The sequence below is a fragment of the Salmo trutta genome, chromosome 30 (assembly GCF_901001165.1).
Source record: "Salmo trutta chromosome 30, fSalTru1.1, whole genome shotgun sequence".
Lineage (NCBI taxonomy): Eukaryota > Metazoa > Chordata > Actinopteri > Salmoniformes > Salmonidae > Salmo > Salmo trutta.
The window spans coordinates 8471999-8496210 of NC_042986.1; the positions used below are offsets into that span (position 1 = coordinate 8471999).

Here is a 24212-nt window from a genome sequence, read left to right on the forward strand (position 1 = left end):
TGGTCACATGGGGAGAGGTATTGTGCCGTGAGGTGTTGCTTTATTGTTTATTAAACCGGGTTTGCTGTTTACTAGCGCTATATGAGATGGAAGGGAGTTCCATGCAATCATGGCTTTACATAATACTGTACGTTTTCTTGAATTTATGGACCTGGGGACTGTGAAGTGACCCCTGGTGGCATGTCTGGTGGGGTAAGTATGTCTGTCAGAGCTATATGTAAGTTGATTATACAGACCATTTTGAATTTCCAACACATTGATATTTCTCACAAAAACATGGTTTGATGCAGTCAATCATTCCTCTACTTTGAGCCAAGAGAGACTGACATGCATACTGTTGAGATTAGCCCTCTGTGTACATTGAAGGGCTATACGTGCTGCATAGTTCTGGGCCAGCTGCATATTCTCTAGCTCCTTCTTTGCAGCCCTTGACCATATCACTGGGCAATAGTCAAGATAAGATAAAACTGGAGCCTGCAGGACTTGTTGGGTTGACTGTGGTGTTAAAAATGATGAGCATATCTTTATCTCAGACAGACCTCTCCCCATCTTTACAACAATTGAATCAATATGCCATGACAATTTGCAGTCTAAGGTGACACCAAGAACTTTAGTCTTCTTAACTTGCTCAACAGCCACATAATTCATTACCAGATTCAGCTGAGGTCTAGAATTTAAGGAATGATTTGTACTAAATACAATGCTTTTAATTTTAGATATGTTCAGGACTAGTTTATTACTAGCCACCCATTCCAAAATTGACTGCAACTCTTTGTTTAGGGTTGCAGTGATTTCACTAGCTGTGGTTGCTGATGTGTATAATGTTGAATCATCAGCATACATAGACACACAGGCTTTGTTTAAAGCTAGTAGTAGATCATTAGTAAAAATAGAACAGTAAAGGGCCAAGAAAGCTGCCTTGCGGGATACCACACTTTACATGTTTTACATTAGAGAAGCTTACATTAAAGAAAGCCCTCTATGAATGTTTTTGTATTTGTAGATGGTCAAACACCTGTACAATGTATGTTTGTGCGTGTGTGCATGCATGTGTGTGCATACATGTGCTCTTGGCGTGTGTCCAAAACCTTTAGATTAGTTTGATGTTTCAGTTAGTGTTGGCATGAGTGGAAGGGAATTGAGGTCTGCTAGAGGTATAGCAGCCTTTGTAAACACTTGGCCAGAGTGAGTCTTGTGTTGTGTACCACCACGGACGCTTTAATTGAAGTGGGCTACTTCCTTCCTGCCTGCCAATTAGTAAAACACTCCTTGAGCTTTAAAGGGAGAAAACCCGAAGGGTGCAACTGTCTAGAGGGTTCTTTGAAATATGCACTGGATAAAAATTAATAACTTCCATCCATGGGCATCCAACATCAAGGAAGCAAATAATTAGTTAGTTAGAATTTTTTTTGCCCTGTTTTTGAACTCGTACCACATACGGTTTTATCAGGTCAAGGTAATGTGATTATGATGAAGCACTAAGAAGGGCTCGGCTCAACGCTGGAAGGCCCTAGAAAGGCCTATGGGCAGTATGTATGCTACACTGTTCTACTCGGGCCTAATTGCATATCAGGTACAGTATGTCATTGTTTGAAAAATATACATTATTTCAAAATATGTACTGTATTAATAATTTACCACTGATTTATTTTGAGAATTATGATTCAGCAACAACAAAAAGCCAGGACTATCTACATGTAGTTAAATAGCCTTCAAATTGTTATTGGTTTTTCTAATATAGAATATATTTAAATGCATTTCAGGTTGCTTTTGTAAAATTGTATATAAAATTGCAAACATAAAGTGTCTTAATAGGGCGTTGGGGCACCACGAGCCAGATCAACTTCAATGCACCTTGGCATAGATTCTACAAGTGTCTGGAACTCTATTGCAAGCGACACCACTCTTCCACAAGAAATTCCATCACTTGTTTTGTTGATGGTGGTGGAAAACACTGTCTCAGGCGCCGCTCCAGAATCTTCCATAAGTGTTCAGTTGGGATGAGATCTGGTGACTGAGACGGCCATGGCATACGGTTTACATCGTTTTCATGCTCATAAAACCATTCAGTTACCACACTTGCTGAGGAGTATTTCTGTCTTTAATAAAGCCTTTTTGTGGAGAAAAGCTCATTCTGATTGACTGGGCCTGGCTCCCAAGTGGGTGGGCCTATGCCCTCCAAGGCCCACCTACTGCATTGCTGCACCCCTGCCCAGTCATTTGAAATCCATAGATTAGGGCCTAATTTATGTCTTTTGATTGACTGATTTCCTTGTTGTTGACTGTCCTTTGTATTGCTGTACATTTCAGAGGGGCTAACAGTATGCCCCATTTCTTCACTGTCTGACACACTGACCCATTGAACAAAACCAAAGACTCTTTTGTCTTCTTCCCAATCTGTCAATCAGACAGGCATGCCTAACATTCCACCTTCAGTCTCTCTGGGTTAAATTGGGACTTCAGTGAAATAATTAGAAATGTAAACTAGTCTGTTTGTGTGTACAGTATTAGATTTAAAAAATATATATAATAAAATATTTTGTCAAAATCTGGTTGTTTGTACTTCATGAATTTAACTTGTCTAGTTGGCAGGGACAATGCACCATAATCAGCATTGCTAAATCCCACAAATGTAAAAGTGACCAGGTAAGCTGTACATTTTGAGCATGTTTATTGTAAAAGAACTCAATAAAAGTATTACAAAAACTGCAGGAGGATATCACAGTTGCAGACAATACAGGTATCTGTACGTAACTTCATTCATTTTCTGCAGTGCATTTCATTATAAACACAATGTACAGTACACAGAAATATACATTTACAACACATAAGGCATTATTTCATGTGAATATACATATCTCCCTTTTAAGAAAGCATTCAGTGCATTTTATTCATTGGAATAATACTCACTTTTGTATTACAGAATTACAAAATAAATACCAGTAATGGTAGGCCACTATTTTTTCCAGCATTCAGATATAATAAGCAATGTTTTAACAGATAATAATCAAATAATGTATATATTTGTGTTTACTAGGGTTATTGTAGTAGATAAACATCTCTCATTGGTCTCTTCTCCTGGATCCCAGTAAGTAGCAGGAGTACCAGGAGTGCTTTATGCGTCATACGTGCTCTGCCACTGTTGTGATCATTTGTGCAAGTCTCTTCAGTATTGGTCCTTCAAATACTTATTTCAAATACTGGGATTGACCCTTAATTTCATACTGAAATGCTACAATACGCTGCTCCCTTCTTGAAGCCCAATCATGGCATACTAGTATACACATTAACACAGCACTGCACCTGTCTTAGACCAGGAACAAACCTTGATGTACAGTCCTTGTAGAGGGAGAGATGTTTTTCCCTGGTCTGTATTGTGCATATTACTGCATATCAGTTCATCTTGACGTGTAAAATGGCCGACCAACCATCTCACACCCAAACGGTAGTAGTGTTTTCTGGAGTTTGCTCCTGTCATGAACAAAAACAAGCACGTTCACAGGTTTTGGTTACTATATTACCGTAGATATTGAAACTGTATTACTGTATAATTACTCTATTACAGTATTACTGTAAATGCATTCTTCATCAAGCCTTTACGTCGTGTCATTGCTTGTGTTTTGTACCTTCTGTTGTTGAATGTACATCACAGCATCGTGGACCGTAACAAAGATGTGTTGTGGGTTCATGTAGTTCATCAGTCCACTGGAGGTTAGGATCTTCAGAACACTCTCTGTCGGGAAGAGTACCTTCTGTCAATGTTCTAGATCCCTCAAACTCAAATCTGGACCTCGAAGCCAGTTCCACTGCTTTTTAAAATGATTCCCCTCTAATCAGGGACTGATTTAGACCTTGGACACTAATTGGGTTCATTAAATGATCAGGTAGAACAGAAAACCAGCAGTGACCTCGTAGGGTAAGGTTTTACATTCTAGAACTTCAGTCAGTGCTGTAGATCTAGAGTCTGAACATTCTCCGTTCAACATTACATCACACATCAGACTCCTGCTAAACATACTTTTGGATTATTTAACTTATTGTTATTGAAATGATCGTTATACATTCAATTGTTGAACTTACCATTGCAATTGGCCAAATATATGCAAACCCCAACTTTCTGGCATTCAATACATATCTGGAAAAAGAGGCATCATTAATTCCACTGATACTAGAAGTAAAGATACAGTACTGTAGAACAAGGTACTGTATGTTTGTCTAGCAGAAGGTACTGCACAACAAAATACTATATAATTTACTTTTCTCACCTGTATGAAGAGTCTGGCTCCAGCAACATCGACAAAAATCACACTGCTGCAATCTATTAGTACTGCCTGGACCTCACTTTCAGCAGTTTCTGCAGAGACAACATTAGGGAAGGAAAAGGGGATACCTAGTCAGTTGTACAACTGAATGCATTCAACTGAAATGTGTCTTCTGCATTTAACCCCTCTGAATCAGAGAGGTGCGGGGGGCTGCCTTAATCGACATCTACGTCTACGGCGCCCGGGGAACAGTGGGTTAACTGCCTTGCTCAGGGGCAGAACAACAGATGTTTACCTTGTCAGCTCAGGGATTCGATCCAGCAACCTTACTGGCCCAATGCTCTAACCACTAGTTCAGTGTATTACTGGTAGGGAGTTAAAGGCCCAATGCAGCCATTTTTATATCAATATCAAATTATTTCTGGGTAACAGAAATAATTTGTAATAGTTTTCTATAAAAATGTACTAAAATACCTTGGGAGTAGTCTGAGTGGGGAGGGGAGAAACTTAAAACTGTTATTGGTAGTTCTGGTAGTCTATTTGTTATTGGTCTATTAACCAATGTACCACCTGGTGATGTCACCATAGAAAGCTGAAACTCTCGGCCATTCAAACAGGCTGATTAGAAGGTCCTGTCTAGATCACACTGATCAGATTTTGGAACACTTTTACATTGTTCGTTTCATCGGCTATTGTTCGTTTCATCGGCTATTGTTCAATATGATACAATACACAAGGAAAAACTGGGCCTTTACAGTGCATTTGGAAAGTATTCAGACCCCTTGACTTTTTCCACATTTTGTTACGTTACAGCCTTATTTAAAAATTGATAAAATTATTAAACTATACACAATACCCCATAATGACAAAGTAAAAACAGGGCTTTACATTTTTTTTGCAAATGTATTAAAAATAAAAAACAAATATACCTTATTTACATAAGTATTCAGACCTTTGCTATGAGAATTGAAATTCAGCTCAGGTGCCTAGTGTTTCCATTGATCATCTTTGAGATGTTTCTACAACTTGATTGGAGGCCACCTGTGGTAAATTTAATTGATTGGACATGTTTTGGAAAGGCACACACCTGTCTATATAAGGTACCACAGTTAACAATGCATGTCAGAGCAAAAACCAAGCCATGCGGTCGAAGGAAATATCCGTAGAACTCCGAGGCAGGATTGTGTCGGGGCACAGATCTAAGGAAGGGTACCAAAACATTTCTGCAGCATTGAAGGTCCCCAAGAACACAGTGGCCTCCATCATTCTTAAATGGAAGAAGTTTGGAACTACCATGACTCTTCCCAGAGCTTGCCGCCCAGCCAAACGGAGCAATCGGGGGAGAAGGGCCTTGGTCAGGGAGGTGGACCATGAACCTGATGGTCACTGACAGAGCTCTAGAGTTCCTCTGTGGAGATGGGAAAACCTTCCAGAAAGACAACCATCTATGTAGCACTCCACAAATTAGGTCTTTATGGTAGAGTGGCAAGCGGAAGCCACTCCTCAGTAAAAGGCACATGACAGCTCGCTTGGAGTTTTCCAAAAAGCAGCTAAAGGACTCTCAGACCATGATAAACAAAATGTTCTGGTCTGATGAAACCAATATTGAACTCTTTGGCCTGAATGCCAAGCGTCAATGTCTGGAGGAAACCCGGCACCATCCCTACGGTGAAGCATGGAGGTGGCAGAATCATGTTGTGGGGATGTTTTTTAGAAACAGGCTCCTGGAGACTAGTCAGGATCGGGGGAAAGATGAATGGAGCAAAGTACAGAGAGTTATTTGATGAAAACTTGCTTCAGAGCGCTCAGGACCTCAGATTAGGGCGATGGTTCACCTTCCAACAGGACAACAACCCTAAGCACACAGCCAAGACAACGCAGGAGTGGCTTCAGGACAAGTCTCTGAATGTCCTTGAGCGGCCCAGAATGTCCTTGAGCAACTTGAACCCGATTGAACATCTCTGGAGAGACCTGAAAATAGCTGTGAAGCGATGCTCCCCATCCAATCTGACAGAGCTTGAGAGGATCTGCAGAGAAGAATTTGAGAAACTCCCCAAATAGAGGTGTGCCAACCTTGTAGCGTCATACCCAAGAAGACTCAAGGCTGTAATCGCTGCCAAAGGTGCTTCAATAAAGTACTGAGTAAAGGGTCTGAATACTTACAGTCTGTAAATGTGATATTACATTTTTAGTATTTTTCATAAATTTGCAAAAATTTCTAAAAACCTGTTTTTGCTTTGTCATTATGGGTATTGTGTATACAGTGAGGGAAAAAGTATTTGATCCCCTGCTGATTTTGTACGTTTGCCCACTGACAAAGAAATTATCGGTCTATAATTTTAATGGTAGGTTTATTTGAACAGTGAGAGACAGATTAACAACAAAAAAATCCAGAAAAACGCATGTCAAAAATGTTATAAATTGATTAGCATTTTAATGAGGGAAATAAGTATTTGACCCCCTCTGCAAAACATGACTTAGTACTTGGTGGCAAAACCCTTGTTGGCAATCAGAGGTCAGACGTTTCTTGTAGTTGGCCACCAGGTTTGCACACAACTCAGGAGGGATTGTGTCTCACTCCTCTTTGCAGATCTTCTCCGAGTAATTAAGGTTTCGAGGCTGATGTTTGGCAACTCGAACCTTCAGCTCCCTCCACAGATTTTCTATGGGATTAAGGTCTGGAGACTGGCTAGGCCACTCCAGGACCTTAATGTGCTTCTTCGTGAGCCACTCCTTTGTTGCCTTGGCCGTGTGTTTTGGGTCATTGTCATGCTGGAATACCATCCACAACTCATTTTCAATGCTCTGGCTGAGGGAAGGAGGTTCTCACCCAAGATTAGACGGTACATGGTCCCGTCCATCATCCCTTTGAAGTTGTCCTGTCCCCTTAGCAGAAAAACACCCCCAAAGCATAATGTTTCCCCCTCCATGTTTGACGGTGGGGATGGTGTTCTTGGGGTCATAGGCAGCATTCCTCCTCCTCCAAACATGGCGAGTTGAGTTGATGCCAAAGAGCTCCATTTTGGTCTCATCTGACCACAACACATTCACCCAGTTGTCCTCTGAATCATTCAGATGTTCATTGGCAAACTTCAGACGGGCATGTATATGTGCTTTCTTGAGCAGGGGGACCTTGCGGGCGCTGCAGGATTTCAGTCCTTCACGGCGTAGTGTGTTACCAATTGTTTTCTTGGTGACTATGGTCCCAGCTGCCTTGAGGTCATTGACAAGATCCTCCCGTGTAGTTCTGGGCTGATTCCTCACCGTTCTCATGATCATTGCAACTCCACGAGGTGAGATCTTGCATGGAGCCCCAGGCTGAGGGAGATTGACAGTTCTTTTGTGTTTCTTCCATTTGCGAATAATCGCACCAGCTGTTGTCACCTTCTCACCAAGCTGCTTGGCGATGGTCTTGTAGCCCATTCCAGCCTTGTGTAGGTCTACAATCTTGTCCCTGACATCCTTGGAGAGCTCTTTGGTCTTGGCCATGGTGGAGAGTTTGGAATCTGATTGATTGATTGCTTCTGTGGACAGGTGTCTTTTATACAGGTAACAAACTGAGATTAGGAGCACTCCCTTTAAGAGTGTGCTCCTAATCTCAGCTCGTTACCTGTATAAAAGATACCTGGGAGCCAGAAATCTTTCTGATTGAGAGGGGGTCAAATACTTATTTCCCTCATTAAAATGCAAATCAATTTATAAAATTTTTGACATGCGTTTTTCTGGATTTTTTTGTTGTTATTCTGTCTCTCACTGTTCAAATAAACCTACCATTAAAATTATAGACTGATCATTTCTTTGTCAGTGGGCAAATGTACAAAATCAGCAGGGGATCAAATACTTTTTTCCCCCACTGTATTGAATACATTTTTAGAATGAGCTGTAATGTAACAAAATGTGAAAAAAAGTCAAGGGGTCTGAATACTTTCCGAATGCACCGTAAGTAGCCCTGTACCCAGATTACATTACTGCAAACTATATACAGTACTTTTATGTATTATCACTCACCAGATTTAAAGAACTCATTCTCAGATGAAAATGACGTGTTTGCGACACCTCTCTCCTGAAAAAAAAGACATTACCAGTAAGTTATAGAACTAATGTTTTTATATTTTCTAATGTACAACATGTGATCTAGCCCAGATATAATGTGCAGTCTTACCACAGTGTTGACAGCCTCTCTTTCCCTCTTCTCCAGGGCCTTCCTGGCCTTCTCTCTACTGCGGATCCTCTCTGGGGTGAGGCCCAGCAGACGACTCATGTCCTCTCTGAAGAAGCTGCGGTTGCCGTAGTAGATGGGCCCGTTGTATGTCAGGATCTTTACACCCGGAACTTCATAGCACTGAGGAGAGGGGACAGAGAGAAGCAGGTTAACAGAGCACTCATCCCAAACAACACTTGTTGTAAGGTGTATCTTTTTTTTAAAAGAGTGCAGACTGAATTTTATTTTCTTGCTTCCCACCCTCCTCTTTTTTAAAACATAGTCATTTAGAAGACGCTGTAATCCAGTGCGGTTTACAATAACTAAAGTAAGTTATAAGGTGTGTTTTCAAAGGGACAAGGTGACACATCTACAGATATTGATCTAGAGCTCTGCTACCCGACACGTGCTCGACGGGCCCTGACAAATTGGGTTAGGGCCGGGTAGGGCCAATGTTTTTTATCCATAACTAGGGTACGGGCAGGGCTCGAGGATCACTAAAGTTGATCGCTAACATTTTGAAGCTGAGCCATTTGCGCGTGCTCTGCTGCGCAGGAGAGTCATACCTGACTGACATCCTAACAACATGTCAGAAGTGCTTCAACCTCGTCAAAGATACGACAGGAGAGATTATGTCTCAGAAAAGAATAATGCTCCTTGAGTTTTGTCTGAGTTTAGAGGGACGGAAAGTAGCTAACAGCTAACTGCTCTCTCGTGTCTTTTCATTGACTCAGAGCCGCCATGAGCAGAGGGCACTTAGAGCGAGCGGCGCACGAGTGACCGAGAGGAGCAGTTCATGGATTTATTAAAGGAGGAAGTTATTCCTGATTTCGGGTTTCGGGCAGAAGCAATCGGACCTCGGTAGGGTAGGACCTGAACTTTCACGGGCATGGGTAGGGCGCGGTTTTAAAATTCATGCCCGTGCAGGGCTCTACATTGACCACTGTCTGAAACTATGATACTAATGAAGGTTTCTCACGATTGCGTCACACTAGCAGTTTTTACTTCACATCTACATCAAGAATCACTGGAAGTATTTGTATTGTGATTAATATGATATCTTTACAGCCAGAAAAAGATCTCTCCAGTGTGTACAGGAGAATTCCTCTCACCTTGTTGTGGTTCTCTAAAGGTCTGTAGATCTCTGTGTTGCTCGCTCTGCCCAGCACTGAACACCCAGCCCTGAGGAAAACAATGTTATTATTGTGGGAGTGTATACATACACTGAGTATACGAAACGTTTGGAACAACTTCCTAATATTTACTTGCGCCTAGGGCTGTGGCGGTCACGAAATTTTGTCAGCCGGTGATTGTCAAGGAAATAACTGTCGGTCTCACAGTAATTGACCGTTAATTAACAAACCCATTTACCAATTCCTTGCTTCCACGCATAGCCTACAAGCCACTGATGCAGACCTTTGGAACATCTACATTTTAAAAAGTCTAATAAATCCATGTAATATAGCCTACACATTCACATTAAATCCATGATCTATTTTAGACGGGTCTAAAGAAGCATGATATTAAGAAAATGTAGTCTATTTCAGAAGAACAGAGTAGCATACTCTGAGTTGTCCTTATTTTAGGTCCTGATCTGGCCATGCCAAATGGCTGTGGGCTGCACTAGTTAATTTAGTAGACAAGATTTGCTTATAATTCGGTGGCCTTATTTTATAGTAGGACGAATACAATTGAACAAAGCTGAATAAAATAGAAAATATATTTTCTCCAAACGAATTGAGGGACATGCGCACCTGCGGCTATTCTGTGTTGAGCGGTTAACAAAGAAATAGGTATGCCTATATACTTAATTTAGAGTTATTTATGTAACTGTAGTTGTTCTACAAACGTTGGGCTATATGTTTAGATTTTTAATACATTCTAAGGCTGCATGATGTGACTCTAATGATGATTTGAAAAAAGTTGCTTGAAAGGCATGAGCTCTGCTTTGTTTTTTTGCGCAGGTTGTACACACTACATCAGTCTCTCATTCACAATTTGACAAGCACTTGATAATGCCTAGATTTTCACAACGGCATCTCCTTTTTGTGGCCGTAATTTTCCCCAAAAAAATCCATGCCTTTTTCGGCCAATTGTCCATTGTGTCCTTCTCCCTGAGTGCTGCCTGCTCCGAAGCACCTCTCACTCACATGGCTCATGTCATCGGCTCTTCTCACAGGCTACAAGTGAAGACAGACACATCGGGGACGCAACTGCACGCGTCCTTTTCCAATTCCGAGGTGCATTTCAGATCAGAACGTTTAGCTTAAAATGTTGATAAACTATTGGGCCATTTCTTCACATTATAAACGCAGCAATGCGCACACTAGGCTATAAGCACAAATGTTCCATTAGCGGAAAACCATTATCAAAAGTGACCGCAAATGCAATTATGCATGTAATGCTTTTATTATAAAGATGCATTTTTATGGTGAAAATTATCTTCCCCAAACTTGAAACTGATGTGCTGCTTATGTATGCCAGCTCTATACCCCTTGTAAAGCAGATTAATGTGCTTAATTTTAAGAAGTTATCTGGCCACTTTAGTTGTGATACAAACCTTATTAAAACATATAGGCTTATGGGCTAGGCTACATGAGGTGTGCGATTATGATTAGAAAAAGTCGCAAAAAAAAGCATTGTTTCTTATACTGGGCATCATTCACAAGTGATAGGCTAATATTGTCACCCATCAGACTATTCTTGATTTAATCTTGTCTTTACATATACTAAATAATATATGTGTGAATTTTTATTTATTTAGAATGGACCATTATCATGCACCTGTATCGAAAAAGGGGCAATGGTATAGCCTACACCTATAGAAAGCTGATCCTCCTCTTTTTAATAGAGGCCATCACACTGTTTTCTCACGCAATTACATAGCCTATAGAAATGTTGCGCAACATGAGCTCATGGGCTGTCATGAAGTGTTTGATTAGATTTTCAAATACATTTGCATTGATGTCAAAGTGATTAGAGGGACAGTAGAGTGCTGAGTAGCTGGCAGTTAGCAAGTTTGGTAGGCTACTAATGACCATCAACAGCATCAGCGCTTGGAGAAGCCTAATTACTGTGACTAAACAGTCACGTGGAATTTGACTGCCTCCCTGACTTGTGACCGCTGGTGTGGCGGTAATACGGTCACAGCAACAGCTTTAGTTGTACCCCACCCTTTTGCCCTCAGAACAGCCTCATTTTGTCAGGGCATGGACTCTACAAGGTGTCCAAAGCATTCCATAGGGATGCTGGCCCACGTTGACTCCAAAGCTTCTCACAGTTGTGTCAAGTTGGCTGGATGTCCCTTGGGTAATGGAGCATTCTTGATACACACCGGAAACTGTTGAGCATGAAAAACCCAGCAGTGTTGTAGTTCTTGACACAAACCAGTGCACCTGGCAACTACTACCATACTGTTTTGTATACTCAGTGTATACTGTTAGTCGACCAACAATATAATGCTAAAATCTTGAAAGTTAACTCTGGTTATGTTTACATTACATTTATTTAGCAGACACTCTTATCCAGAGCCAATTAAAGGAGAGAGAGCATACATAGATTTTCATACTGGTTCCTTGTGGGAATCGAACCCACAACCTTGGTATTGCAAGTACCATGCTCTACCAACTGAGCCACTGTATCAATCCTACCTTTGGTGAGTGTATCAAGTTCATATCACAGGTTTATGACGGATATTAATTCGTCCCTATGAGAGACAGTAATCCACGGTGCTCTACTCTAGAGACTTCAATTCCGGCACACAGCGGTCTCTAGAGAATTGCATCACATTATTAGAAGGCATAATTATAGTTTCGCTGACGATTATTGTTGCTGATGAATGCAGAAATCAAATTAATACAGATTTAATAAAAAATAGACGCATATACTGTAGATGTACACAGGCAGTTACGTAGGCTAGACATTGCTTACATTTAGCGATAGTAACCTGTACAGTTCCAACGGCTGTAGCTCTACGGAATCATTGATACACTGTGTCTGTGTTGTCTGTGTTGAAAGGGGTGAAGGCATAGCATACCTCTGTGTGCGACAGATGACTGTCATCATTGAGAAGACCACTCCAATAGCCAGACCCATATCGACATTCAGGACCACAACAGACAGCCAAGTCACCAGCCACACTACCTGCAAAAAACATACAGTACAGTCCATATAAGGTCACACATATACAGGCCATATAAGGTCACAAATATACAGGCCACATTGGTTCACAGGGGTTGATCACTAAACCACTTGCCCAAAAGTGGTAAATTTACACAAATCAATGGTAACACGGACAGACTTACGAAGTCAATCTTGCTGACTCGCCAGAGGTCTGGCAGGTCCTGGAACTGTAGAAACATCTGTCTCAGGCTGGTGACATTGATACAGGCCAGCACTGCCTAGGGAGAGAGGTAAAGCAGGGTGGATCAGGACATTACGAGTAAATGACACAGACGACGAGTGCACTTCATTTCGTTTTATGTCCTTTTGTTTGCACAAACTAGCTAAAGTCTGTTGTCGCAGTAAGTAGTGTATGCCTCCACCTTTACAGTGCCAGCATTTAGTAGACACACACTGACTCACCTTGGGCAGGAAGTAGAAGAGAGGTCCAATCAGCAGTAGAACTATCAGAACCACCAGACTGGTGAACAAGCCAGAGAGCTGAACGGACAGAGAGACGGGGAACATTACATGACTTTAAATGAATTAATGTATTATCATGCCAGAAGCAAATGGCGAGGCAGACAAATAGGGCATCTAGAAAGTCATCCGTATAGATTCAAGTAAAGACAAAGCCTGGAAAGTAGGCTCGATATAAAGTAGTGTGTACCTGTGTGAATCCCCCAGAACTCTCCAGGATGTTGGTGGTGGCCAGAGTGGCTGAGCTGGGGAAACAGGTGAAGAGAGACGACACTGTGTTGGAGATACCATGGGCCAGGAGCTCCTGGAGAAACAAGACAAACATGATGACGATGATGATGATGCTGCTGATAATGGTGATGATGATGACGGTGACGGCGATGATGACAATGATGGGGATGACGACGATGATGATGATGATGGTAGTGATAATGATGATGATGATGACAACACTTGTCCTTAAAGGTGGACTTCTTGTCACAGCTCACAGATTACACACACAGAAGCCACATTAAACGTGTAATGCCTTGTAGAAGGTGACAAGATTTGAGTGAGTGTTTATTTTCCAGCACTACAGAATCATATTAGTCGAGGACCACTGAAGCCTACCTGGTTGGGTTGGATGGAGTAGCCGTGCTTGTCTGCGTAGATCATTGCCAGTGAGACAGACACAGCATAACCCACGAACGTAATGGCGACCGTGTCTCCAGCGACCTCAGGCAACTTGTGCAAGGCAGGCATCCGTGGACTAGGGAAGCTACACAGTCAAAACACGGTCAAAACTTTACACTCACTCTCTGTTTATAAAAAGAAGCTAAATGATGATGATGATATCAGTAGATGGAGATGCTCAATTAGTGGATAGCTTACCCTGCAGGAATGTGTCCCACTATCTGAACGTCATAGTTAGAGTCCAGAGAGGAAGCATAAGCCACTCCTGTAGCTATTATCACCTGAGAGAAAGAGAGACATCAAATTGAGTTATAACACATCAATAAGCACGTCATAAACATTACAGCGACACAGAGCTACATCGAGCATGATCAGTATTATAATAACTGTTCTCTTTGTGACTGACCGTGAGGATCTCTACGGGGATGGGTGTGCGTAGGTGCTGTCGGAACCTCATGTTGACTTCTTTGACCGGTACCAGGATGGCCAGACACACCAGGGAGGTCAGTAGCTCAGCCATGTTGGTGTGGGGAAGGTTCTCTATGACAGACGCAAGGGTCTGGAGGACACAGACAGGGGGGAATGAGTTAACACATACGAGGGGTGATGTATTTCATCGGGCCATGTTGGTGTAGGGCGGGTTCAGTGGGGAACGCGTTATAGTGAAGAGAGGAGCAACTGTTTCAATTGTCTCTTCCCGCACCCCGGTGTTTATGATTGTCAAGTGTCTCTTACAAGGTTAAATTGAACCTAGTGAGGTTTTGAGAGCTCCCTCAGTTCTCTTTTATTTGAGACTTCTTCTCTCCTTCAGACAACCTGGGTTATGATAGTAAACCGTTTTTATTATAATTCCACTACGTACTGGAGCTCCAAACCACTGTAAACTGAACACTGTATTATCCTGATCATTGTCCCTTCTCTGACTGCTGACCTTGAAGAGTGAAAAGGGGCCGGTGTGGCGGGGGAGCCGCAGTCCCAGCATGCTTTGCAGCTGTGAGATGGTGACGTGGAAGGCTGCAGCGCTGGTGAATGCCTTGACGATGGGCTCTGACAGGTATGTAGAGAGGAAACCCAGCTGTAGCCCAAACATACAGAGCTGGGAAACAAACAACATTTAGTCAGGACTACAACATCTAAACACTATAGAAATACCATTCCATCTACTGGGCCATGCCATCTCAAACTTGTCCTTTACCTTGCTTCCTGCTTAAAACATCATAGGGAAGTGAGGAGAGCAGCTCTTCTGATCTTGTCCTCCAATGCTCTCCTCGCTTCCCTCTGAAGTTTTGAGACGGCGATGAGAAGAGTGGACGCAGGGAATCGAAGAAAATACTTTTGAGGTTCAACCAGAGAGAACCCTATGTATCACTCACCATCATGATCCCTGAGAGTAGGGCTACAGCGGAGGCAACCCCAATCCTCTGGGCCTCAAAGTCTGCAGCCTCTGGACTGGAGGAGTTGAGCTGTAGAGGGGTGGGCACCAGCTGTTCCACCACTGAGCCTGTCATCAGGCTCACCACTGCAAAGGTACCTGGGAAACAGACACAGTTAGTTTGTGATTCAACCGCTCAGCACCATTACCAAAACAGCCACACAGGCAGCTCAACAACACAGCAATGAAGCAACTCGGCATCAGTGTGAGCACAGATGCAACGGAAGTGGTTTGGTGAACTAGGCTCTGTTCATATACAATGCATTTGGAAAGTAATCAGACCACTTCAGTTTTCCACATTTTGTTACGTTACATCCTTATTCTGAAATTGATCCAAAAAATGTTTTCCTCATATATCTGCAAACAATACCCCACAATGACAAAGCAAAATAGGTTTTTTTGAAATGTTAGCAAATGTATTTGAAAAAAACTAACAGAATTACCTTATTTACATAAGTATTCAGACCCTTTTCTATGAGACTCGAAATTGAGCTCAGGTGCATCCTGTTTCCATTGATCATCCTTGAGATGTTTCTACAACTTGATTGGAGTCCACCTGTGGTAAATTCAATTGATTGGACATGATTTGGAAAGGCACACACCTGTCTAGATAAGGTCCCACAGTTGACAGCGCATGTCAGAGCAAAAACCAAGCCATGAGGTCGAAGGAATTGTCCGTAGAGCGCTGAGACAGGATTGTGTGGAGGCATAGATCTGGAGAAGGGTACCAAAACATTTCTGCAGCATTGAAGGTCCCCAAGAACACAGTGGGGCCTCCATCATTCTTAAATGGAAGAAATTTGAAACCGCCAAGACTCTTCCTAGAGCTGGCTGCCCGGCCAAACTGAGCAATCGGGGGAGAAGGGCCTTGGTCAGGGAGGTGGACCAAAAACCTGATGGTCCCTCTGACAGCGCTCCAGAGTTCCTCTGTAGAGATGGGAGAACCTTCCAGAAGGACAACCATCTCTGTAGCACCAGACGGAAGACACTCCTCAGTAAAGTTTCAAGGTTCATATACGGTTGTGCGCCAGTGCACTGAGCAAAACGATCTAGTTGCCACTCCTGAACAGAGGAAAAATCACCAACTGTGCCATGTACATCTGCTAAAACCCTATTACGCACATTCCTCTGGGGCCGAAGAGTGGGAGTCCGCAGAGGACGGTAAACCTGTTCTTTTGGCCAGTACGGTTACACCGCTGGGTTCTTCTTTTTGTCATGCTATGTCCGTGCATGGTGAGGAGGATGTCCCTGGTCCTGACGATTGAGTACTGCAGGCTAGATTGAAAGATTCAGAGTCACTGGATGTTTTGGATAGCCTTCTCGCTCATCTACCGGCTGATAGGCGAGACGAGTCAGTTGGTCTGACTCTGAGTTTCGCAGTTTTGTTTTCTGATACACCTACACGTACAAACTTGATGGAACACGATATTGACGCTGGGGATGCTGACCCCATCCGTCAGCGGTTCTATAGAGTTTCTTCAGAGAAACGGCGTTGTCTGGATGCTGAGATCAGGTACATGCTGGAGAGTGATATGGCAGAGCCTTCTTTCTCCAGCTGGGCTTCTCCCTGTATCTTTGTCAGTAAACCGGATGGGACAAACATATTTTGTATGGACTACCGTAAGGTAAACAGTGTCACTAAGCCAGATTAATTTCCTCTTCCTCGGAAATAGGACTGCGTTAATCAGGTCGGAGCAGCGAAGTTTGTGAGCAAGTTTGACCTATTAAAGGGCTATTGGCAGGTATCACTGATGTGTAGGGCACATGAAATCTCTGCCTTTATTACACCTTCAGGTCTGTACTCGTATTTGGTTGTGAGTTTCGGCCTGCGTAATGCACCTGCCACTTCTCAGCGCCTTATGAACAGGGTTGTCTCCGGTCTGGTTGGGTGTATTGTTTATCTGGACGATGTAGTGGTTTATGCAGATACTTGGGAGAAGCATCTGGCGTGTATTCAAGCTTTGTTCGACCGCTTGGCTGCGGGTCACCTCCCTATCAAATTGGCTAAGTGTGAGTTTGCTCAGGCGACCGTTACGTACCTTGGTAAGATGGTTGGGCAGGGTGAGGTGCGTCCTTTCCGGGCTAAAGTGGTAGCTATTGATACTTTTCTACCGCCAACCACTAAAAAGGAACTGATGCGTTTCTTGGGAATGATTGGTTATTACCATAGTTTCTGTAGGAACTTCTCTACCGTGGTCGCTCCCCTGACAGATTTGCTGAAAGCTAAGAAGGTTTACGTCTTGTCCCCTCTCTGTCAACCTCAACTCCGGTGCTGCCTGCTCCTTGCGTGTGGATGTGATTCACATGCAGGTGGTTGCAAGTCACATGGGGGCAGGTGCAGTCCTGCTGCAAGCAGATGTGTCTGATGTTGAGAGGCCTGTTAGTTGATTTTCCAAGAAGTTTAACCATTATCAGTTGAACTACTCCGTGGTGTAAAAAGAAGCGCTAGCACTTATATGGGTGCTACAACACTACGAGGTGTATGTCGGGTCGGATGTAGTTGGCTGGGGCAGTGGGGTAGCGTTTACTAGGACAGCATTTCGTTTGTGTTCATGTATGCTTGATTGCTGTGGTGTTCCGGAGTCCTTGGTGGCCCCCAGTTTTATGGATAGGAATGCGACGACCCTCCCACTCTGTCAGCCGAATTCTTTCTCTTTGCTCTTGTTTTCCTTAATAGGAGGATGTAGGGCGGAACTGGGAGGGTCGTCTGCGAAATGGAACACACATGGGCTCAGGTGTGTCCTGGGGATAAATACAGTCGTGGCCAAAAGTTTTGAGAATGACACAAATATTAATTTCCACAACGTTTGCTGCTTCAGTGTCTTTAGATATTTTTGTCAGATGTTACTATGGAATACTGAAGTATAATTACAAACCTTTCATAAGTGTCAAAGGCTTTTATTGACAATTACATGAAGTTGATGCAAAGAGTCAATATTTGCAGTGTTGACCCATATTTTTCAAGACCTCTGCAATCCACCCTGGCATGCTGTCAATTAACTTCTGGGCCACATCCTGACTGATGGCAGCCCATTCTTGCATAATCAATGCTTGGAGTTTGTCAGAATTTGTGGGTTTTTGTTTGTCCACCCGCCTCTTGAGGATTGACCACAAGTTCTTAATGGGATTAAGGTCTGGGGAGTTTCCTGGCCATGGACCCAAAATATCGATGTTTTGTTCCCCGAGCCACTTAGTTATCGCTTTTGCCTTATGGCAAGGTGCTCCATCATGCTGGAAAAGGCATTGTTCGTCACCAAACTGTTCCTGGATGGTTGGGAGAAGTTGCTCTCGGAGGATGCGTTGGTACGATTCTTTATTCATGGCTGTGTTCTTAGGCAAAAATGTGAGTGAGCCCACTCCCTTGGCTGAGAAGCAACCCCACACATGAATGGTCTCAGGCTGCTTTACTGTTGGCATGACACAGGACTGATGGTAGTGCTCACCTTGTCTTATCCGGACAAGCTTTTTTCCGGATGCCCCAAACAATCGGAAAGGGAACTCATCAGAGAAAATTACTTTACCCCAGTCCTCAGCAGTCCAATCCCTGTACCTTTTGCAGAATATCAGTCTGTCCCTGATCTTTTTCCTGGAGAGAAGTGGCTTCTTTGCTGCCCTTCTTGACACCAGGCCATCCTCCAAAAGTCTTCGCCTCACTGTGCGTGCAGATGCACTCACACCTGCCCGCTGCCATTACTGAGCAAGCTCTGTACTGTTGGTGCCCGGATCCCGCAGCTGAATCAACTTTAGGAGACGGTCCTGGCACTTGCTGGACTTTCTTGGGCGCCCTGAAGCCTTCTTCACAACAATTGAACTGCTCTCCTTGAAGTTCTTGATGATCCGATAAATGGTTGATTTAGGTGCAATCTTACTGGCAGCAATATCCTTGCCTGTGAAGCCCTTTTTGTGCAAAGCAATGATGACGGCACGTGTTTCCTTGCAGGTAACCATGGTTGACAGAGGAAGAACAAGCACCACCCTCCTTTTGAAGCTTCCAGTCTGTTATTTGAACTCAGTCAGCGTGACAGAGTGATCTCCAGCCTTGTCCTTGTCAACACTCACACCTGTGTTAATGAGAGAATCACTGACATGATGTCAGCTGGTCCTTTTGTGGCAGGGCTGAAATGCAGTGGAAATGTTATTTTGGGATTCAGTTCATTTGCATGGCAAAGAGGGACTTTGCAATTAATTGCAATTCATCTGATCACTCTTCATAACATTCTGGAGTATATGCAAATTGCCATCATACAAACTGAGGCAGCAGACTTTGTGAAAATGTATATTTGTGTCGTCAAAACTTTTGACCACGACTGTACACCTTTCCCCCATATATCCAGGAGACACTGTTGTTTTTGGTTGTGGCATTTTAGGGCTTCTTTGTGTTTGTTTATTTTGGCACCTCTCAACACCCGTCATTATCACCATCTATGCACGCATCCACTCACTTACGCTACTGACTACACACACCATTGTTACTTGGATATAGTTCACTTTATTTAATAAATATGTTTGTTATTTCTTTATCTCTGTGTTGTCTCCATCTTTGTTACCGGCTACAAGCCGGTTCGTAACAAAAGGCACTTGACAGCCCGCTTGGAGTTTGCCGAAATGCACCTAAAAGACTCTGAGACCATGAGAAAGAAGATTCTTTGGTCTGATGAAACCAATGCCAAGAGTCACGTCTGGAGGAAACTTGGCAACATCCCTACGGTGAAGCATAGTGGTGGCAAATTCATGCTGTGGGGATGTTTTTCAGCGCAGGGACTGGGAGACTAGTCGAGGGATCAAGGGAAAAATGAACGGAGCAATGTACAGAAAGATCCTTGATCAAAACCTGCTCCAGAGCGCTCAGGACCTCAGACTGAAGCGAAGGTTCACCTTCCAACAGGACAACAACCCTAAGCACACAGCCAAAGACAACGCAGGAGTGGCTTCAAGATAAGTCTCTGAATGTCCTTGAGTGGCCCAGCCAGAACCTGGATTTGAACCCGATCGAACATCTCTGGAGAGACCTGAAAATAGCTGTGCAGCGACGCTCCCGATCCAACCTGACAGAGCTTGAGAGGATCTGTAGAGGAGAATGGGAGAAACTCCCCAAATCCAGGTGTGCCAAGCTTATAGCGTCCCACCCAAGAAGACTTAAGGCTGTAATCGCTGCCAAAGGTGCTTCAACAAAGTACTGAGTAAAGGGTGTCAATACTTACGTAAATGCTTTTTCATTATGGGGTATTGTATGTAGATTGATTTAATACATTTTTGAATAAGGCTGTAAAGTAACAAAATGTGGAAAAAGTCAAGGGGTCTGAATACTTTCCGAATTCCCTGAATACAGTCCGTAGTATAAAGGGAATAAATGTGGGTTTTTTTTGCTACCGATATACACAATCTACTACACATTGAAATTAAAAAACAACTAAGCTGTCTTGATTGCGTAATTCTTCACTCCCCAGAGTTAATACATGCCTACATACAAAGATTTGAAATCATTGGCCACTTTAATAAATGGAACACTAGTCACTTTAATAATGTAACTTTAATGATGTCTACATTTCTTGCATTACTCATTCCATATGTATATACTCTATTCTTTACTATCTACTGTATCTTAGTCTATGCCGCTCTGACATTGCTCATCCATATATTTATATATTCTTAATTCGATTTGTGTGTATTAGGTATTCCATTTGTGTGTATTAGGTATTTGTTGTGAAATTGTTAGATATTACTTGTCAGATATTGCTGCACTGTCGGAACTAGAAGCACAATCATAACATCAGCAAAACAAGTGTATGTGACCAATACAATTTGGTTTGATTTGATGGTGGAAGCGCCTTCGGCAGCCATTACAACAGGTAATCATTTTGAATAAGATTCTACTAACTTTGCACAACTTAGGGCAACATTTATCTATTGTTTTTGTCAACATTTCTCAAGCTCAGTAAATGTGGTTGTGATTCATTGATGGACAGCAATATTTAAACCTTGTCTCTGTACTAAGGACTAAGACTGGACCACTCAGGAACACTCCACACTTCTTGGAAAGCCATTCTAGTGTGTCTTTGGCATTAAAATATGTGTAATTGTCCCGCTGAAAAATAAAACTCTATCCCAAGGTTTTCAAAAGACTGATATCTGGTTTTCCTCTAATTTTCTACATGGGCTTTACTCCTTTCATATTTATTTTTCTCCTGACAAACTCCCCAGTCCCTGACGGTGGCAAGCATACCCATAACATGAAGCTGACACCAATTTAATCATGTTTAGATTCATTTTATGGCAGCAAAATGTGAAGAATGTTCAAGGGTTGTATAGGCTTTCACTAGGCACTGTTTATACTGCTCTTTTTGTGTGTTTGTGTGTTCGTGTGTGTGTGGGGGGGGTCATTTAAGCCCTCTTGGGTTTCCAACCTTACCTGCACACCTATTTACCTTGTTTTTATCTGTACTTCGTCTTTCACTTGTCTTTTGTGTGTGAATAAATCAAACTAAAACTAAAAAACTATGTTGATTACCTTTGACTTTAGCTCAGGGGGCTAATACAGTCTTATGGGGCGGTGGAGACCCTGGTTCAAACCCAGTAGCTGTCACACGCAGAGGATTTATCACAGGCACATTGTGCGTCCTATCCATATACATTTGTCAGGCTCCAGTCCTAAATGTATAATATCAGTGTGTGTATACCAGTGGACACATGCCGCCCTGTGCCAAACAGCATGTAGAGGACCACAGGGAAGAAGGAGGTGTAGAGGCCATAGATGGGCGCCACTGACGTCAGTAAGGCAAAGGCCATACCTGTTTTCAGGAAGAGAAACAAGATATTAGGCTCCAATCGGTTGCCATCACATACACCTGTGGCTACATGAGTAATTGGTGTCATTTTCAGATAAAAAGGCTTTGATATCGTGGTAAATAATGTTGCCAATAAATGCTATGAAATAACACCTGTTATTACTGTATTACTACTTTCAATGCTGGTAATTTCTTGACTCCTTTATCTGAATAAACCATGTTGTGCAAAGTTAGTAACATCCATTGAGATTACATTTTTGAGGTTCCATTTTTCCTGTCAAGCTCAGATGATAATACATTGAATACGTTTTACATTTTGTAACAATATTATTTTGTACATTTTGTGTGTGTGTGTGTGTGTGTGTGTGTGTGTGTGTGTGTGTGTGTGTGTGTGTGTGTGTGTGTGTGTGTGTGTGTGTGTGTGTGTGTGTGTGTGAATGGCATATTGTAAAATATACATTCAAATGTATAAATAAACTGGACTCTGTGCTATCCGGGATCCTTAGGAGGTCCATACTCCATTGAAGTTGACATTTGAAATTATTAATGTAAGGGTTAGGGTTAGGCTTATGGTTAGTGTAAGAGTATGGGTTAAGGTTGGGGTTTAGTGTGGGGACGTCCCCAAGGAACCGGATAGCATTGACCAATTATCTGGAGTTAACAAAAAGTCCATATTTAAAGGTGTTTATTTCGTTTACATTAGCAATTTGACAAAATCTTCTTAAAATCAATCAAACACACGATTGATTAGTAATTACTGCCAAAACAGTGACACGTGAAAAATAAAACGTCATCACAGAATTGGGGAAAAGGTTAGTTGTAACAAAATAGTTTGTAAAGATGGTAAGTCGACACCAAACGACATCAATTTACTACAATAAACATTTGCTCACAATATTCACTTAAAAATGTACTCACCTTGTGGAATGTGAAGTATACCAACTGTTAGTCCCGCTATTGTATCTCCTAATATCCATTTTTTCAGCCTGTACTTCGGCAGCCAGTTAAAAATGGGAACTCGTTCCCTCAACAGGTGAAGACATGCTTCACGGGAACACCTGCACCGTTCCGCGATCTTCTCCCGAAACCGTTGACCACCTCCACGGGGCTTGTCCTCGGTACCGTACGACTGTCTGAACCGGTCCTCGGTGTAAATATTTCGGTATACAGCCACTGAAGCGCTCATCTTGTCCTCCAGGTGAGTGTTTACGTTGTCTTGTTGAAACTAGTAGTAATCTGAGAAGATGAGGCAGAAAATATGCGGTCGCTACTGCTTGTCATATATCGTAGGAATCTGTCTCTAGTTTGACATCAGAAACCATCGAATTTTCCTGTCTGGTGTTTGGCAGCCAATGCTGAAACTTTTTGTTATTGTGTTGAACTTTCTTTGGGGTTTCTTTCTTAGCCTACATCCTTGTCCCTGGCAGAGACCCCATAAAGGTGTGCTTGTGTCCAACGTTTGTGTTGATGCATGTCTGGTCCATAACAATCTGCAGGGTCCTACTGCTACCAACTTTATACTTCAGAAGAAAAAAAATGTGACCCATACTCTTATTCCTCCTTTCCTGCTATTACACAAACCACCCCCACCAATTGACTTCACCAGACACGCACCCACAGTATACTTAACTACTCCAAGAGCCTAGTTTCCTCTTAAAAGTCATACACTGTACAGCTCTGTGTAAAACTCCACTGAGATCAAAGTGGTATTGTTGCTAAAGTGGAGGTATAGTGTAACCTCTAACCATATCTATTAGCAATTATAAGTGGTGGTCATTTCCCGAGAAGGATTGATTTCTGTATAATAGCTCTTGTCTCTGGGGTGTTTAAATCACCATAGCCCATAGGGAATAGGCCTGAGAAACCCTGTGATTGCCACTGCCCATACATAATTAGTCTGATCGGGAAAGAGAGACAAGAGAACCCTGTTCTGTGAAATGTAACCAGACACGTTGAGCTGCTTGCGGTCCACTGATCAAAACACACCTTGACTCGAATGATGAGTGAGCGTTTTGTGTGCGATGAAGTTCTCCTCTGATTTTCAGAGAGAGATGAGAGGGGAGTCAAACGTATGTCTTTCTTTGTCAGATTTGAGACTTTTCAGACCTTTACCAAAATGATTATTATTATCTCCAGTTTGGAAGTAATGTAGCGAGCTTTGCTGTTGCAATTCGGTAAAAAAAAAAAAGTTGTTCGAAGTTGTGACGCAGGTAATTCGT

General features: G+C 42.6%; 1 protein-coding gene across 1 annotated transcript; it reads right to left on the reverse strand.

Annotated features, from left to right (window-relative positions):
- Positions 1 to 2652: 2652 nt before the first annotated feature.
- slc26a10 (solute carrier family 26 member 10) lies at positions 2653 to 23875 on the reverse strand. The gene is made up of 18 exons (XM_029722518.1): positions 22912 to 23875; positions 21886 to 21996; positions 15150 to 15307; positions 14708 to 14872; positions 14183 to 14335; positions 13975 to 14057; positions 13714 to 13861; positions 13295 to 13408; positions 13048 to 13125; positions 12768 to 12863; positions 12500 to 12606; positions 9576 to 9645; positions 8425 to 8604; positions 8271 to 8325; positions 4266 to 4354; positions 4081 to 4135; positions 3627 to 3733; positions 2653 to 3471 (listed from the first exon to the last, which is right to left on the reverse strand). The coding sequence occupies exons 1-18, from the start codon at positions 23177 to 23179 to the stop codon at positions 3433 to 3435; spliced, it is 2076 nt and encodes a 691-aa protein (XP_029578378.1). The 5' UTR covers positions 23180 to 23875; the 3' UTR covers positions 2653 to 3432.
- Positions 23876 to 24212: the final 337 nt, after the last annotated feature.